General features: G+C 40.7%; 4 protein-coding genes across 5 annotated transcripts in view; 3 read left to right on the top strand and 1 right to left on the bottom strand.

Moving 5' to 3' along the window:
* Positions 1 to 17,081, bottom strand: part of LOC117146254 (angiotensin-converting enzyme) — a 41,110-nt gene that overhangs the window by 20,848 nt on the left and 3,181 nt on the right. The window contains exons 6-7 of the mRNA XM_033312204.1: positions 16,841 to 16,944; positions 16,684 to 16,782 (exon numbers count right to left, since the gene is read on the bottom strand). Coding sequence (XP_033168095.1) covers positions 16,684 to 16,782; positions 16,841 to 16,944 — 203 coding nt within the window. The remainder of the gene's footprint in view (positions 1 to 16,683; positions 16,783 to 16,840; positions 16,945 to 17,081) is intronic.
* Positions 228 to 2,308, top strand: LOC117146267 (non-classical arabinogalactan protein 31). Its single transcript, XM_033312259.1, has 2 exons — positions 228 to 309; positions 1,072 to 2,308. The coding sequence occupies exons 1-2, from the start codon at positions 298 to 300 to the stop codon at positions 1,885 to 1,887; spliced, it is 828 nt and encodes a 275-aa protein (XP_033168150.1). The 5' UTR covers positions 228 to 297; the 3' UTR covers positions 1,888 to 2,308.
* LOC117146273 lies at positions 3,523 to 5,481 on the top strand. Its single transcript, XM_033312268.1, has 2 exons — positions 3,523 to 3,739; positions 3,798 to 5,481. The coding sequence occupies exons 1-2, from the start codon at positions 3,545 to 3,547 to the stop codon at positions 4,167 to 4,169; spliced, it is 567 nt and encodes a 188-aa protein (XP_033168159.1). The 5' UTR covers positions 3,523 to 3,544; the 3' UTR covers positions 4,170 to 5,481.
* On the top strand, positions 11,285 to 14,142 carry LOC117146259 (proline-rich protein 4). Of its 2 annotated transcripts, XM_033312229.1 has the most exons (4): positions 11,285 to 11,488; positions 11,855 to 12,328; positions 12,393 to 12,977; positions 13,085 to 14,142. In XM_033312229.1, exons 1-4 carry the CDS (start codon positions 11,477 to 11,479, stop codon positions 13,088 to 13,090), a joined length of 1,077 nt encoding a protein of 358 aa, XP_033168120.1. In that variant the 5' UTR covers positions 11,285 to 11,476; the 3' UTR covers positions 13,091 to 14,142. The 2 variants fall into 2 exon arrangements, with proteins under 2 accessions (XP_033168120.1, XP_033168110.1); XM_033312219.1 differs by lacking the exon at positions 13,085 to 14,142 and having other exon boundaries at positions 12,393 to 13,074.

The raw sequence follows: 17,081 nt of genomic DNA, 5'->3' as shown, positions 1-17,081 counted from the left end.
GACACTGTCCGTGTGAGGCACCCTCTTTCGAAAAAGCTCCCTTGCTGACGCATTTCCTTTGAGCCATGGCTCACACGGACAGTTGGCCAAGAGAGAGAGCGAGCTTTTTCAAAACGGCTGCTGCGATCTCGATTCACGGCGACTGCGCAGCCGCGGCTGAAGACAATCCCGCCACAGCATCGGCCATATAAAAGCTCGCTGCGTCTGTGCGAAATTATTCAGTTAACTGTTGCGGGTTGGTTGAGACATACAAGCCCATCTTGATCGCAAAGTGTTGAGGAGCTAACCTAGTGCAAAATGAAATCCATGGTATGTTCGGTCTAAGCTCAGTGTGTTCTCCTTCGAAGTGTTGCTTAGAATAATTGTGCTTCAAGAACTCGGATTCAGTTAAAGTGACTAGCAAAATAAAATATATATTTTTGGAACAATGTAGATATATCGGTGTTGCAATTAAAATATTTGTAAAAGCAAGATATTGCACAACTTCATCAGCTCTTTCAAATGCAAGGATAGAACGGATATTCTATGTTACTTTTTTGTGGCAAATAAATAAATAAATCAGAACATTGTTTTAAGAAAGGATTTTTAGAAAGAAGAAAGTTGAAATATTTAATTTTACCATTAGCAGTTCTAAATTTATAACTTATTTAAAGAAATCACATTTCATAATAACTAAAATGGAAAGAGAATTTCAACCCAAAAGGGATAGGATGTTTGAGAATATGTTTTTAGCATTTAAAAAATAAAACAAAAATGTAGATTCATATTAAAAAGCTTTGAACGCGAAATTAAAATTGAATTTGCCTTCTTCCAAATTGCATTTTAATCGAAATATTGCGAAAATAGCAAGCCACATTAAGTATACGCCGCATGCCCAATATGTTAGGGGGCCTAGGCCACGATTGAACTTGGCTGGTTGCCCAGCCAACTTTCCACCCAACATTGCATAATTGTCATATTCCAAATTATGGAGTAACCGGGCGGAGGCGGAGCCGGAAGCGGCTGCAGTTGCATAACCACCCGACCAAGCCAATTGGGTTTCGATCGAATTTAACCCAGTTGTCATTGCAGCTCATTTTCGGCCTTGTGGCGATGTGCGTGCTGGTGGCCAACGCCAGTGAGGAGGCACCCAAGAAGGCCGTCGAGACCGCCGAGCCCGCCGAGAAGAAGCAGGAGAAGCGCGGCATTGGCCACGGTCTTGGCTACGGATATGGACCATCGGCGGGAGGCGCCATTCTGGGATCCGGCATCGGTGTTGGAGTTCCAGTGGCTCCCGCTGTCGCTGAGCTGCCCACCCAGGTGCACACCAACACCGTGGTGAGGACCGTGCAGGTGCCCTACCAGGTGGAGCGTCACGTTCCCTACCCCGTTGAGAAGACCGTCACCTATCCCGTTAAGGTGCCCGTGCCACAGCCCTACCCCGTGGAGAAGATCGTCCATGTGCCCGTCAAGGAGATCGTGAAGGTGCCCGTCGAGGTGCCCCAGCCCTACCCCGTCGAGAAGGTCATCCGTGTGCCCGTGAAGATCCCCGTTGATCGTCCCTACACCGTCCATGTCGACAAGCCATACCCCGTGCCCGTGGAGAAGCCCGTGCCATACACCGTCGAGAAGCGTGTGATCCACAAGGTGCCCGTCCATGTGGAGCGTCCAGTGCCCTACAAGGTGGCCGTGCCCGTGCCTGTCCACGTTGAGAGCCACGTCAAGCCCGCCGTGGCTGTCACCCACACTGTTGCCGCTGCTCCTGCCATCATCAGCCACGGCTACTCCGGACACGGAATCTCCGGATACGGAATCTCCGGACACGGAATCTCCGGACACGGAATCTCCGGACACGGAATCTCCTCCTACGGCGGCTCCGCCCACGGTGGCTACCTCCACAAAAAGTAGATGAAATCGCAATGCTGTCGAGGGCCAAGCGAGAAGTGAAGTCGGGTGAAGGCGAGCGAACCAACAAGTCGAAAGTATCCAACAGACATTAAGAATCAAGCACCCCACCCTCTTTTCCCACGCCCAGCAACCGCCAACGTACGACTTACAAATTTAGTTTTAGTTTGTGATACCAACCGAAATTCTGGAAGGATCGGAACCAGGAGAAAATCACACAACTGACGCAAACCATTCTAGAAAGCTTGCCAAAACCTATCCGGGGCGTTTGAAAAGTGCCTGTCTCCTGGCATCCAAATCCATCGAGTGTACAGTTCTTTTGTAGACAATCACAGAGAAATAACTGCTGACGAGTTGCTCCTTCGACTTTTTCACGTAAATTTCTTTTCTATGAAATATTTGTACATATTTAAATAATGTAAATAAAACGAAAATTAAAAAAAAAACTTAAGTATTGTATTTTTACTGAAGAAATACTGGACATTCCATTAAAAAAAAATGGTAGAAGAGACTGAATTCGATAGGATATTAATAAAGTATATAGGGTGTTTTCACTTAATGAACCTTTTGTTTAAGCTGAATTGGTGCATTGCTATTTTGGAATAAATACATTTTTTTATAAAGGAGATATAGTCTGCCAACTTAAAACCTAGCCCTAAAGGACTATATATTATGTATTTATATATTATATATTTACGGACTTACGGATAAATATATGGATATGCATAATATATTTTATGTGGGAGTGGGGAGTTACTCTTAAGTTTCTTTAGACAATTTATTTTAGTCAGAGGATATTCCCACAACTATGCAATAATTTATTTATTTATTTTAAATGTCGTGGATTAATCTGAATTGCATTGCCGTGAGTCAAGTGCGTTCATAAAAAAATTATTCACTAGCAATGCTTCCACAACTGTAAGTTTAATAAGTAGGCCTAAGTTTATGCAACAAAAAATTATATATTTCAGCTTTTCTAAGCTTTAAGTTTTCCTTTGTTAATACCGCTAGCATCAATGCTTAAATAAAGAGCTTATACTTTTAAGCAATTAAATTAAGTTTAAAGTGAATAAATTTTGCATATTATATAATATCAAAAATATACTTTAAAGGGTAAGCCTTGTCAAAGTTGAACACACTCTGAACTAAATTTCTTAGCCAAAATAACATTTTTCAAATTATTTGGCGATTTTAATAAATTAATATAATGAGCCTACAAAAAAAGGGTATTTTTATTTATACATTTTTCTAAAAGAAATGAGAAAACAAATAAGATCTTACAAACAAACGTTTCGATATGGATGTTGTCTTAATGGATTTCCTGCCAACCCAATATCGTAAAAGCCTAGCGCTATGCATCGTAAAAATGTTTAAGACGAGCTTTCTTTTATCTTTCCTATAGCTTTCCTATCTATTCGCACAGAGTTGTCGAAAAAATATATCAGAGAGGGGTTTTTTAATATCCATTTTATATATTTCTCTATATATAACAAAAAATTTGTATTTTAAATCTACACAAAATGGGATATATAAACCACATTTCCTTTAAAAAAATCATGCGGCGCCACTGTTCTTTTCAGAAACAGAAATGTATCTTAATTCTCATTTTGTAAATCAGTTCCTTTTTGTGTGTTTCACAGAACGGATTGAATATATAAAAATGTTTAAGATATTATTGCTTGCGGCACTCAGCATGTTGACATATAAAATCTCTAGTTGCGATGAAAATCCTCACTTATGTCGTCAGGTTGTTACTGTTAATTATACCGAAAAGGTTACTAGGCCCTTGGAGGACTTTGGAAATTTTGCCAAATATTTCCAGCAATTGGGTATACCTACAGGAAAAAAGCTGGTGGTAAGCTGCATATAATGAGCAATGACCAAGTTGTATTTAAGATGACCAAAATCTTCAGACCCTAACCAAATTAGAAGAAAAAGAAGTGTGTTGTGCTGGCTTCGAAAAATCCACCGACGAAAAATGTTTGCCCATCCAACCCACAACAACATCGACTACAGAAACTGTCGATTTAACCGAATCTACTGAATCATCATCATCATCTCCGAAATCGGATTCATCTGGCCAAGGAAATGCGCCCAGCTCATTGACGGAATTAAAAAATAACCACAAAACTCTCATATTGTCGGTTGTTATTGGAAGTGTTGCTCTAATAATTGTTTTAGCCTGTGTGATTGTTCTACGTATTCGCCAAAAACGACGACTTGCATTAGGTAATAACTGCCGCCAAGTAAAATTTAATGCAGAAATGCAAACAGCTCTATTGTAAAAGTTAAATGTTCACGAATAGAGAATTTATATGTTATGAACGAAAAATGATTTATTAATTTCATGTAAAGCACCGTTCTTATCAGTTTCATTAAAGCGGGAAAGCAATATAAGTGAATTGCACGATGATAGGACGACAAGTACAATAATGAAACGTAAGTTCAGTTGTATTATAATGTGTACTTGCGGATTGATAAAAAGCAACGCCTTTGTTTGCATATATGTAAATGTTGTGACCGGAATAGTTTTTTAAGTCCACCAAAGACATAAAATAGTATTACCTATTAAAATGTCCTATTGTTTTATTTTTTTTTCTGCCTTCTAAAATATACTAAAATTTTCTGCCCTTAAATATTTTTTAAATTATTTTAAAAGCAAGACAAACATTAAAAAATATTGTTGGATAACCACTATAACTATTTAAATGTGCAACTATCATCTAAGCAATATAGATAAATTCATTTTGCAGTTTAATATGTCTTATTTAAAATGCTTTTTAAGCCTTAATTACATTAACAATTAATTAATAAACTCCGCATAGAAATGCCTATCAACTATATTTGCCTTCGGTTTCAAACGAATTACTTCCCTTTTACTCAACAACATCTCATATAAATCTATAAGGCACTTAAGCGAAAAATATTGTGAATAATTTGCCAAAAAACGAAATGAAAAGCAAGGCGGGGAAAAGTGATGCAATAATTAATGCACATGAGTTAGAGCACTAACATTTATCGGCGCAATCAACTGCAATGACAGGCAGTCCAGAAAGAGCCAATGCGCGTTTCAAGTTCGCTGCCTGAGTCTTTCGTTTTGGGAGAACCTGTTGCCTGGATTGACCAACGCCAACAACATTGATCTTGTCCTAACCCGAGAAACGGAGCCGCTTGTTCGTGCCGCTTCAATTGCGAATGTGTGTGTGTGCCAATGGAGAATGGCTCGACCTAAAAAGCCAAAAGCAAAGTGAATGCAACAATAACAACAGCAACAACCAATGCAGACGCAATCAATTAGCGATATGCTGATGACGTCGGCTTGCCTGATATTATTGTGGCTGCTAACGGCTGGTTTCTTTGTGGTTTCTTGTGTGGCTGCCACATGTGGCGATTGCGTCATGGCGCCATGCAAACCGTCTAGCGGTAATTGACTTGCAATTTCTTTTGCCCGCAACTTTTCGGTTGCAAAGAAATTTTCCAAACCCAAATGTGTTGCCACATTTCAACAATCCCACAGAGCCAAATGAACGAACTCCGCGACCAAATCTGAGTATGAGTAATTTTTGGCATCAATCACAAAGCAGATCTTTAATGGCCAAAAAGTAGCCCACTTTTCACAATGCAGATTAAAAAAAAATGCAAATTCTGCAATGAATAATTTAATATTGTCCATCTCAAAATGTTTGGTTGGTTGCAACTTGCAACGTATAGACCTTTCTAATTCCTTTAATAAATTTAAATATTTTAAATACCCAGCCAATACAATAAATGTATTAATAATGCGTACATTATTTACTTTCCCTGTTTACTTATTTTCATATTCGGAAGTCGATTTGCGCAATCAAGTTTCTTATTGCGTGTTTACATGCTTTTAATCAATTTAGGAATATTATTAATATGATTTCATCGATATACCAACTTAAATATATATGCATATATTTATATAGCTTTCCTTTTGTCATTTTGATTTGTAAAACTTGCAAGGATATTTAAACTACGTCCCCGTTTTGTCTGAGATTATTTCTTATTATTATTACAGTCATTTAAGTGCTGCCTAATTACGCTCCGCTCTATATTTTTAGACCAGCCGAGGTTGGTGGGAAAAGTTGTAAAGGTTTTATGTTTGATAATAAATGAATGAATGTGCCTTTCCATCATATCTACATACAAAACCATATTGACTTATCCAAATTTATAAATAAATGTACAACCGCCATCTTAAAATGTGTTTAATTACATTTATTATAAAATGATATGCGAGCGGATTTCATTTCATTCACACAATTCCCTAATTTATTATTGGGTATTTTCGAATATATATTATAAAAAATGCCCAACTATTGATACTCTTATCCGAGAACTAATGCAGCACCCCTCGCTTGCCCAGCCACATTCACACTAAACAACAACTTCGGCTTCGCCTCAGTGCGGCGTGTTGCTTAGAAGGCAAGAAACCCCAGAGCTGCAAAAACAGATTTACCAAATGTAAAACGAAAATGCAGACAAGAAACGGACCAGCCCGTCCGATGTATACGTTTGCTACCCTGGGCTACACTTCAGCATAATGATTATTCAATTTACGCAATTTGTGGCAACAACACGAGCTGTACATTTGATTGCCAACTTGGTGTGTTGTTGTAATTATGGCCACGAGAAACAAATCGGGGGAATTGTGTCCAAAACTCAAATCGAAATTAAAGTCTTTATTTAAAATAATTTCTGTTGAAGAAGTGACGACAGCCAGAGGATTTTCCTCATAATATTTCGCCAGCTTTTCGCTGGAAACACAAAATTTGTTGACTAAGTCAATGGGTCAACTATTACACCCCATCACAGCTGGCCAACTCGAAGTTGGGCCAAAGGCGGAATTATTATGCTAATAAATAGTTTTTCTTTGACTGGTTTTTCTGGCTTTCGCGAATGAAAATCTGCATAAACTTGCAGGTGGGTCGCAGGCTCAACTTCCTTATTAATCAGTTTAGCTTAGTAAACTCCTCTCAAAAACAGGGAGGCTGCAAGCCTACAATTTTTATTAGGTGAACGTCACGCTTAGCTGCAGATGCATAAAAATATATTTAATACTTATGTATTTCTATGATCCAAATGAGCGAGTTTTGAAAAATTAAAAACGCGTGGCTTCTCGGACAGTGAATACTGAAATACTTTTCACGCCAAAATAAAAGGAGGCATAAACACACTTGCCAGAAATAAACAAGAGTTCAAATGCTTTTGCCATTGACCCCATTTTCAGTTTTGTATCTTTTTTTATTATTATTTCGCCGATCGGCTTAGAGATGCGTTAAGTCGAGATCGTAAACCCCGATTGAGCCCTAATTGCAGCGATCATTGAGGGAGCGGTTGGGTTGAGTACAAAAGTTGAGAGCTGATCGCAGCCAACCGATTGTAATAGGGCAGTGATTGCAGTTAACACGTATTGCAAGTTCATTGGAATGGTCTTTAACCTGAATAGTGAACCGATCATGTGGATAGTTCATAAGTTGTTTGCCTAATAGACCTTTTGGGTGGGCAAACGCGATTTGGCATTGAACTTTTGGGGTTTCCCCTTTCATCTAAATGCAGTTCAAGGAGTCTCACTTTCTGTTTTTACACATGCGTGGATGGATGGCTGACTCTTTTAATAAATGAAACATATCATCTTTATAATATTTTCTATCTAAATATATTTTTTTATCCATGTACAATAAATATTTATATTTGTAAAAGGTATGTATGTAAAGGTATGTATGTTAAACCCTTTTAAAATCATTCAGTTACTGCAAACTCAAAATAATTTTAAAATGTATTTTAAGTTAAAGAAAGTATTTTATTTCTTAGAAAGACTTTACCAAGGGATTGATGTGCATTCGTGAGGTTTCCCACCGTCACAAATTGAGTAGCCAGTTCAGAGCCAACTTTTCGGTCAGCTGGGCAGGCTAACAAGCCCCAGTTTCGACCTTGACCAGTAATGCAATGAACCCTGCGGTGGCCCAAGCCAAAAAAAAACAAGAAACAAAAAATGGCAGTAAACAAAACGCGAATCGGTTAAACCGCCGAGACCCAAAAACAGTTATACTATATACACCTTGGCAAAGTGGAAACCACAAGCGAAACAACAACCAGCCACAATTGTTGGTGACAAAGAGCTGAATGGCAGTTTGGTAAACGGCACATAAAATGTCATAACTGTCATTTTCGCCTACATGGCTCTATACAGCACTATATTTTGCTGGATGTCGTCCAATATTTGAGACATCACAGCCCGAAATGGGAACGAAGTGGAATGGAATGCTCGAGCGGTGACAATAAATTGTTACACAAATCAGGCAGCGAATGCAAATCGAAGAATCGATGATCAATCGACAGCTGGTTCAACTTTGACACCTTTGTCGGTGAATAAAGACGCATCGAAAAAAATATTATAGATGAGTTTATTTATGTAAAGCTTAGTTTATCGCCAAATGCGGCAAGGTCAGGCCACAAAACAATGTAAACAAACGAGCTGCAGCCTGAATATCGCCACAAAGAAGCTGGGGCTGAGCCCCAATCCGAATGATGATTTTCAAAGACGTGCCAATACAATGGGTGCAGAGATAGTAGAGATATGCTTGTATATTTGGAGCTGATATATATGGCAGCGCATATGGTAATTAAGTCGAGGAAGTAAGTGCACGCCAGCCGATTTTGATGGGGCTCAGACAATGTACTATAAAATCATCTCTCTGACGCCAGGCGTGCGCCACTGCAAACGAACATATGACATAATATCACCATCAGCTGGGGCAGCCTCCAAGCGGCAATCTCTCTGCCTCTCTTTCATCTGACTATGAGGCATCTCTTTCGCGCGGTCGTGGAAATGTGCATCGAACAATGTGGTCAAGACATGCAACAAACGCGAATCGAAACGAAATCGAAAGTTGCATGCATGCAACGAAAGCGAGAAAATATTTGCTATCGTAACAAGTCTTGGATTAGAAGGTACTGGACATGAGTGTAAGGCCACAACTGACTGGCTGTCCGGAATTTACACTTAAAAGTGCTTACAAGCTTACAACTAATGATAAAACCATATTTTTATAAAATACCATCAATTAGAATCTATAACAAGAGGTCCTGAAATAATTGAAATGCCAATGGCTTTCTTTAATAAATAAATATTCTTTACATTAAACATATAAATATATCTAGCCAAAGGTATAGAGATAGTTATGTATCTACAACAAAATCCCTTGCAGATCCTAATATTTATTCATCTTATACATAACCAATAAAAAGAATAATAGTTATGGCGCGCACTTTAAACTCGTATCCATGCTTTAAGTGTGATATATTTATACTCGATATGTGTGCCAAACCACAGCTGACTGAAGACCCATTGACATAATAACGAGGAAGGTAATCGGACTAAGACTGGACCCGCCCCGGCCAGGGTCCACTTGGACTCGGGTGGCGCTACTGTCCATGATGATGGCGGTATTAATTACGCAGCAATGGAAATGGAATGAAATGGATTGGATTGGATTTAGCGTGGAGTGGGGTGGAGTGGAGTAGCGTCTCAGTTCGCCAGCTTCTGTTTCTACTCCATGTGCCTGCTCTTTGTCTTAGGTTATGCTTGGTGATTCGAATGTGGAGCGGTGACACAACCACAACGGAATGACCGACTGACACACTCTCCATTTCCAGCTGAAGTCGCGATTGGGTCCCCAACCTCACGGAAACTGGTCTGGAATCACTGGGGCTGGGTCCGGTGAATGGGGTAATGGCATAATGCAAGTGGGGAAAAAGTAAAAGGATGCAGATGACAGTCAGAGAGAGGATTGTCTGTGGTCAGCTGTGGTCAGGGGAAAATCAGGTGACACGAAGAAAAAAGGCGGTCGTCCAACAAAAGCGACGGGGTTTAGGACTGGTAATATTAGGAAAAACTAACCAGGATTGGTAAAGCATTCAATTAGGAAAAGCGTTCAAAGCGGTGAAAGGAAAAGCTGAAGTAGATTAGTCTTTTCGAAGCATGGCAAATGATTTATATGTGAATTTGGGCAACTATTAGTCGGCGACTAATTGCCTAAGTTGCATTAACTAATTATGGGAAAAGTTAATACCTAAAAATCTTAACCAATTAATGGCAATTATTGAAATAAATTGTAAAATATTTGATAAAATATTTGCACAGGTCTATCTTTCGTTTCTATCTTAATCAAAACATAGGACCCCAGAAGAATTGCCAATTACCAAGGTGCTGGCAAATAAAACTCCAACAGCAGCAAGTACATAATCATGTGTGATTAACATGAAAACAACATTGAAATGAAAACCGCCAACAAAGCGAACAGCTCATCACTTGAAGTGGCTTGAAGGCGGCTCTCATCCATATGAGTATTATTCAATTACCAGCCAGAAATTGTGGTGCCTGCTGCTAAAGTTGCCGTTGCGGCTTTGGTTTCTCAAGCCTTTTACGTGCATTGACTTGCGGCAGCCACAAGAAGCAACCAAAAATAAGCGGCAGCTGACGGTAGTCGAATTAAACAGCAAAATGGCACGCATCCATAGACCCTCGTGTGCTCCTCCACCGATTCCCCTGGGGGATCCCCCCGCTTGCGTCCACCTGCGAAGCCTCCTCTTGATATTGCAATCTTATTTCGGTTTTTATACCTCTGCAGCAGAGTTTTACGACTTTTAAGATCATTTTGGCACGCCGCTTGGCAATAATGTGGCAATGCAACTGTTTAATGGATAGAAAATAAGCTTAAGCTTAAGGAGCAAATGTAATTTGAAAATAGCTAGTAATTAATTTACAATTTCAAGTGGAATCAAATTGTAATATGGTATTGGCCAGCAATGGAATAATTTCATGTATTAGCTGCATGTCACATAAAACAAATAAAATATCACATAATTTATTTGTTTTATTGTTTTTACCAACACTGCAAGTCCGGGTTCACAGCCCACAGCTGATTAAAGCCTAATTTTGTATGTTTTTCACCATGTTAAGTAAACTAACTGAACCCATTTTAATTAAAGGGTATGCAAATTGCAGTATATTCAAGCTCGATTTCCATTCTTGTATTTGTTTTTGACTTTTTTTTGCGGAGACGGTGGCGCTGCATTTGGCGCTTGGCTGCGTTGACTTCGCGCCTCCGAAATCCAGCGGAGCGCCGAAGGCAAAGTAGACAGGCAACCGCACAACAACAACAACAGAAACAACAACAGCGTACCGCTCACCATTCGCTGTGCCGCGTGTGTTTTGGGCCATTGCGATTATTATTGGTGTTGCCGATGGTTTTTGGCCGCCGTATGCTTATGCTCTTCGGCTTAACTCGCTTCGTGCATCCATTCATTCGGCGGCGTAGTGACTTGGCCTGCCTTTCGATTGCCAACTATAAAAGTGCGCGCAGGCGCTGCAGTTGGCATCATTAAACCGTTAACCGTCGAACAGTCTACAGCCTAGAGTGGTACGGAACGTGTGGAATAGTGATCAATAGCCACCATCCCGCTCCATAAAAACGGGATCAGTTCTCGACCAGTTCTCGAATCGCGTGCCACACGACCTGGGAATACGGATTTCCATTCCCGTCCATCGAAAGATAAACGCAGCAGCATGAAGTTGATGGTGAGTATCGGTGGCAGGACGAATGTGTGCTAAAAAGTGGCTAAAAAGGACTCAGTAATAACCATAAAAAGCAGAAATACCTCTTAAGGTGCCTTAAGAACGTGGAATAGTAAACATAGTGAAATCAACATTGTATGCACAATTTGAAATGCATTTAAAGGATACAAATTCTTCTTCATAACTATCTTTGCAATCCGACATGAACTTTTCGTGATCTAAATATTTTAGAATTTAATTTAATTTCCTTAAATTGAGCAAATTTAGCTGCATAAAGTTATGAAATTATTTCAAATACTACTGATTGCTTTAGCCACAGCTTTCAAAAACCCAAGCTGTCTTCTAACAAGGACTTTCTTTAATCTACAGCGCACAGCGACATCGCTGGCTTTGGTCCTGCTCCTGGCCACCAGCTACGTCCGAGCTGAGGACGAGAAGGCCGCCGCTCCCGCCGAGGAGAAGAAGGCTGAGCCGGAGGCCAAGGCTGCCGAGGCAGCGGCCAGCGAGGATACCACCAAGTCGAAGAGAGGACTGCACCACTACGAGGACTATCACCATCATCACGTGCCCCACTTCCCGGTGCACGAGGAGAAGACACTGACCGTGATCAAGAAGGTGCCAGTGCCCGTGCCCATCGAGAAGATCGTGCATGTGCCGGTCGAGAAGCACATCCATGTGCCCGTTAAGGTCAAGGTGCCCAAGCCCTATCCAGTGATCAAGCACATTCCCTATGAGGTGAAGGAGATCGTGAAGGTTCCATACGAGGTGCCAGCTCCCTATCCCGTCGAGAAGCAGGTCCATGTGCCCGTCCATGTGCACTACGACCGACCAGTGCCCGTTAAGGTGGGTTGGGATACGGGAATTCCCAGTAATCGGGGTTCTAATTCTTTGGATTTTCTGTCCGCAGGTTCATGTGCCCGCTCCTTACCCAGTCGAAAAGAAGGTCCATGTGCCCGTGAAGGTTCATGTTCCGGCTCCTTATCCAGTCGAAAAGATTGTCCACTACAATGTTGAGAAGCACGTGCACGTGGACAAGCCATATCCCGTGGAGAAGGTTGTCCACTACCCGGTGAAGGTGCCCGTCGACAAGCCAGTGCCCCACTACATCGACAAACCAGTGCCCCACTATGTGGACAAACCAGTGCCAGTGCCCGTGATCAAGAAGGTGCCAGTGCCCGTCCATGTGCCCTATGATCGTCCCGTGCCCGTCCATGTCGAGAAGCCAGTGCCCTATGAGGTCAAGGTCCATGTGCCCGCCCCCTACCCGGTGATCAAGGAAGTGCCAGTGAAGGTGGAGAAACACGTTCCGTACCCGGTCAAGATCCCCGTGGAGAAGCCCGTCCATGTTCACATCGAGAAGCACGTGCCGGAGTACCATGAGAAGCATGTCACCTACAAGGAGCCGGAGTTCCACCACAAGCACATCGAGGAGGATCATCACCACGCGCCCATCCATCACCATTCGCACCCCATTGTGGAGCATGAGCACGAGGTGGAGCATGAATTTGCCTCTCATGATTATCATTCATATCACGGTTACTAACCTGGTGAATCGAAATCTTCTCTCTTTCTCTTCCCTTCTTTCGCTTTTCTTTGCAGCATTGAGAATGAACTGGGATGGCAAGCTAAACCACTTCCATTTCCACTTTTTCCCAAATCCGAAAAGAAAGATTCCAAAACCCATAACACCACACATCACTCCATACCATATCATACTCGTACTCGTACCACCATTTCTCCACACACACACTTTGCTATGCAGAACGTGATAAGCGACAGAGATTCAGTGAAAACCAGACGAGTAACCGACGAACATAGCTTTTAGACCGAACTCTCTTCTAGCCTTAAGCCATAAACGATAATAGAACACAAATGGATACCTTGAAAACGTTGACGAAACCCGTGAGCACTGTGAATGAGTGGATTGTAAAGGAACTTTAGTTTAAGACTTCTAAGCGACACATTTGGGCCGCACAGCCCACACAACAAGAACATCAACATCAACATCAACATCAACAAGAACAAGAACACCGACCCACTTCCCGACCCTCCAAGACACACCCGATCGAACACAGACAGTTGCCAGATCCAGGAGCAAAGGATCCCAGGATACAAGGCTACCCTGTACTGCTACGATTTGTGTTTGTAAACCTTGGATGGACGGAAGCGACACCATCTGGGTGCAACATCGATGTGGTTGCTGCTGCTGTTTTGTCCTCCAGCCGCGGCTCCTCCCTCTTCTGCTCTGGTCCACCCGACTCGTGCACCCGTTCCGGTTCCCAAGTGAGATGGCTACATCCGTGTCCTGCCAAACAGGACGACGATCAAACCATCCAGTTGTGTGCAGCGTCCCAGCGTTGTGAGCGTGTGATAAGACTACTGATAGCGTTTAAGCTTGTGCGATATTCGAGATAGGAAGACGCCTATTTAAGTCAGTTTGTAATCGAACGTATTGTATTAGTGTTTGTAATATTCATTGCTATACCTAGTTTGTAATACATCTATGTTATGTTGCTTGTTCGCATAAGCAGACGAAACGGATTTATAAAAAGTACTTAATTTACCAAATATTTTCTGACTCTGTATAAAAACAAACGAAAAATCTCATACAAAATGAAGCTGATGAATGATACACCATTAAATAAATGAAAACTCAAGTGATCAAAACGAAAAAAAACAATTGTTTTTGATTTTGCTCCTATTCTTTTTCAGTGCATTTGAAGTCATTATTTGGCTACTTTCTTTTACTTAAAAAAAATACTATAGCAAAAGCCAATTTTGACGGTAATAAAGCACGAACACTAAGTTTAAGCAACATAATTAACATAAAAAACATTTATTTTTTTAAGTTGCTGCAATAGCAGTGAAATACTAAAGGAAACATGGCCACATTTCCAGTCGCTTAAAATTTCAAGTTTTATTAACGACATCAACTAATGTCTCTATACTGTAACTATCAACACTGGCAGCATACGAATTAAAAGAAAAGCGTATGAACATGAAAATAATTTTTATTATGCTTGTAAGTACTGTACATATAAACTAGGAAAGGCCATAAAAACATAAGTTGCAGAAATTTAAAAAATAATTAAATAATTTTCAACCACTTATTAAGTTAAAGCCCTATTAGATTTAATAGCCCAGTAAAGATTATCTCAATTCAACCATAACGTATTCCACGCATTGCAGATATTTTATTGACCAAATTCACTTTTATTTTATAAATAATGATAATAAATATTAATTAAATTCAACAACTTTTTTAAGGAGTAATTAACATCTAATGAATGGGTCCCTTTTTGAAGTAAGTCTCCCTATTACGATAATCTCAACTTAACCGCAAACTGGCCAACACACACTGCAGCCTCTCGCATTGGCCAAATTCACTTTTCAGCCAACTAACTTTGCCCACAGCAAGGCAGCCATGGAAGGCGAGGAGCCAAATCAAGTCGTTCCTTCATTGCCCATAAATGTCTTATCTAATTTTCAAATGAGGTAAACATCGCCTTGCATTCATAATTGCATATTCCAAGTGTCTCGCCCACTGAAAGACAGCCAGACAGGCATATTTACATACATACATATAGCGACTGGCTAAGGGGAGGGGGGGTGTATGAAAGGAAAATGGCCAAGACAGTTCAACATGTTTATTACATTTTCCACACCATCATTTCGAGCTTTCCTCGAGCTGGAGCACTCGTGTCCATTTCCTAGCGTTTATTTTGCGGTGTGGGCATTACTTTTTATTAGCACCAGCAAAAAAAAGGGGCGGTTTTTGCCTTTTCTGGTATCGGTCTCGGTTTTTGGTTTTGGTTTTAGCTTTAGTTTTTTGTGCTCCTTTTTTATATTGCTGCAGTTCGCCTGGCCGCCTGTTGCAGCGACCACAAAGATTGGGTTTCAATTTGCATTTTCGGCTTCATTGAAGCCGCGCCAATTTGCAGAGTGGGTTAAATAAAGTGGGCCACGGATTTATCACGTTTTTCCCCCAGTCGGTTTGTAGGACATGTGCTGCTAACCGATATTTGAGCCATAAGACCCGTAGCTCTACCCCAATCCATTCGAGTTAAGTCGAGTGCTGGGGCACAGCTCTTTTTTATTACCATATTGGGGCTAACTCTCTTGGTGGCCAGTTGTTTCTGGTAGCTCTAGCTTTTGTTTATGTAACTGTAGCGTTTGCAGTTTATTGATTATGCAATAAATAATCGCCAGCACAATGCCCGACCTGCGAAACTGGTGTTGTAATGCTCTCCTTCGCCACCCTCTGCCACCAGCCCCCCCGATTTTTCCGCCGAATGTGTGGCTAATGCCAAAAGAATGGCTGCAATAAAAACCTGGCTAATGGCTCTGATGTGGAGCCGAGCTAGCACTTCATTCAGGCAGTGCTTTTAGACTCATTTCAAGAAAAAATTCAGTTCAGTAGGATCCAAACTCTATCTGAATAAGCTAAGCTAGTTAGTTAAGGCACCTAACTACCTATTTTATTTAAAAATTTCACAATAATAGAGTAATAAAAATTAACAAGTTAATTCTAGTGTAAATAATCCGCAATAAATAATTGCTATTAGACATTTAGAGAACCGAAGCCATAGAACTTTTAATAAGATATGATGAAACCTTAGACAAAACGGGGTTATGAAACCTTAGGCGAAGACAAGGAGATTCGGCATTGGCAAGTGGAAATTGGAAACCCGATAACATGTGTAGATTACTGGGTCAACGTCTCGAGTTTTGGCAGTCTAGCCTCAACAGTTAAAATCGTCTGGTCTTGGATTTTCGTAACAGTTTTTCAACCGGGCTTATTTAAATGATGGCCAACTAAACACGCTCGGCTTGTTGGCGGCAGCCAAGTGGAAAGTGAATGCGGGAAACATTGCAGACATGTGAGTTTTCAGTTTCAGTTTCATTTCATTTTCTTTTCCACAAACCCCAAGCTTGATTTTGTGCTTGTGTTGGCCATTATGTGATGTTAGTGGGCCAACTTTATGGCCGGTTCGACGATCCCAAGCGATCGCAACGCGTAATCGCCGGCAATTTGACGGAAAATGTTTGAAATTGTGTGTAAATTGTAATCAAAAATAGCTAAACTAATAACCAGCCGCTGCTTGACGCTTTAATTGCTCTGGTTATGCAGCGCACAATTAAAACAGTAAGTAATTATACAATCAAGCTCCTAATATAGAACATTTTTGGTTACTCACTTGATATAAGGAATATTTGCTGGTATATGGTACTTGGCTCCCGGGTCGAAGTCCTTTTCTGATCGCAAAACTGGGGGCTTTATACCGGAATACTTTTCTCTGTAATATAAAGTAATATAATATAAGCTAATTAATATTTTTAAGCCTAACAGCTTACCGTAAATTCCAGTAGTGACAGTTCATTGTTCGCTTATTGGCATTGCCACTAAAGACATCATAACGCCAGTTGTCCAAAGATAATGCAAAAGGTAAAAATGCCACCTGAAAGGCACAAAGTGTAAAGTTTAGGCTCGATCTCTTAAGCTATCCAGTTAACTAAAATTATGCAATAATTATAATATAAGGAGTGCTGGGTAATGTGCAAAATTTGATAACAATATCTATATGATATGTTTTCG

This window comes from Drosophila mauritiana, chromosome 2L (assembly GCF_004382145.1).
Source record: "Drosophila mauritiana strain mau12 chromosome 2L, ASM438214v1, whole genome shotgun sequence".
Taxonomy (NCBI): Eukaryota; Metazoa; Arthropoda; class Insecta; order Diptera; family Drosophilidae; genus Drosophila; species Drosophila mauritiana.
This window is presented reverse-complemented; position numbering and strand designations above follow the sequence as displayed.

Coding starts and splice junctions, on each gene's coding strand:
- LOC117146259 (XM_033312219.1), top strand. Junction 12,329..12,392: donor ACCGACCAGTGCCCGTTAAG/GTGGGTTGGGAT, acceptor TTCTGTCCGCAG/GTTCATGTGCCCGCTCCTTA.
- LOC117146273 (XM_033312268.1), top strand. CDS start 3,545: ATGTTTAAGATATTATTGCTTGCGGCACTCAGCATGTTGACATATAAA. Junction 3,740..3,797: donor CTACAGGAAAAAAGCTGGTG/GTAAGCTGCATA, acceptor CAAAATCTTCAG/ACCCTAACCAAATTAGAAGA.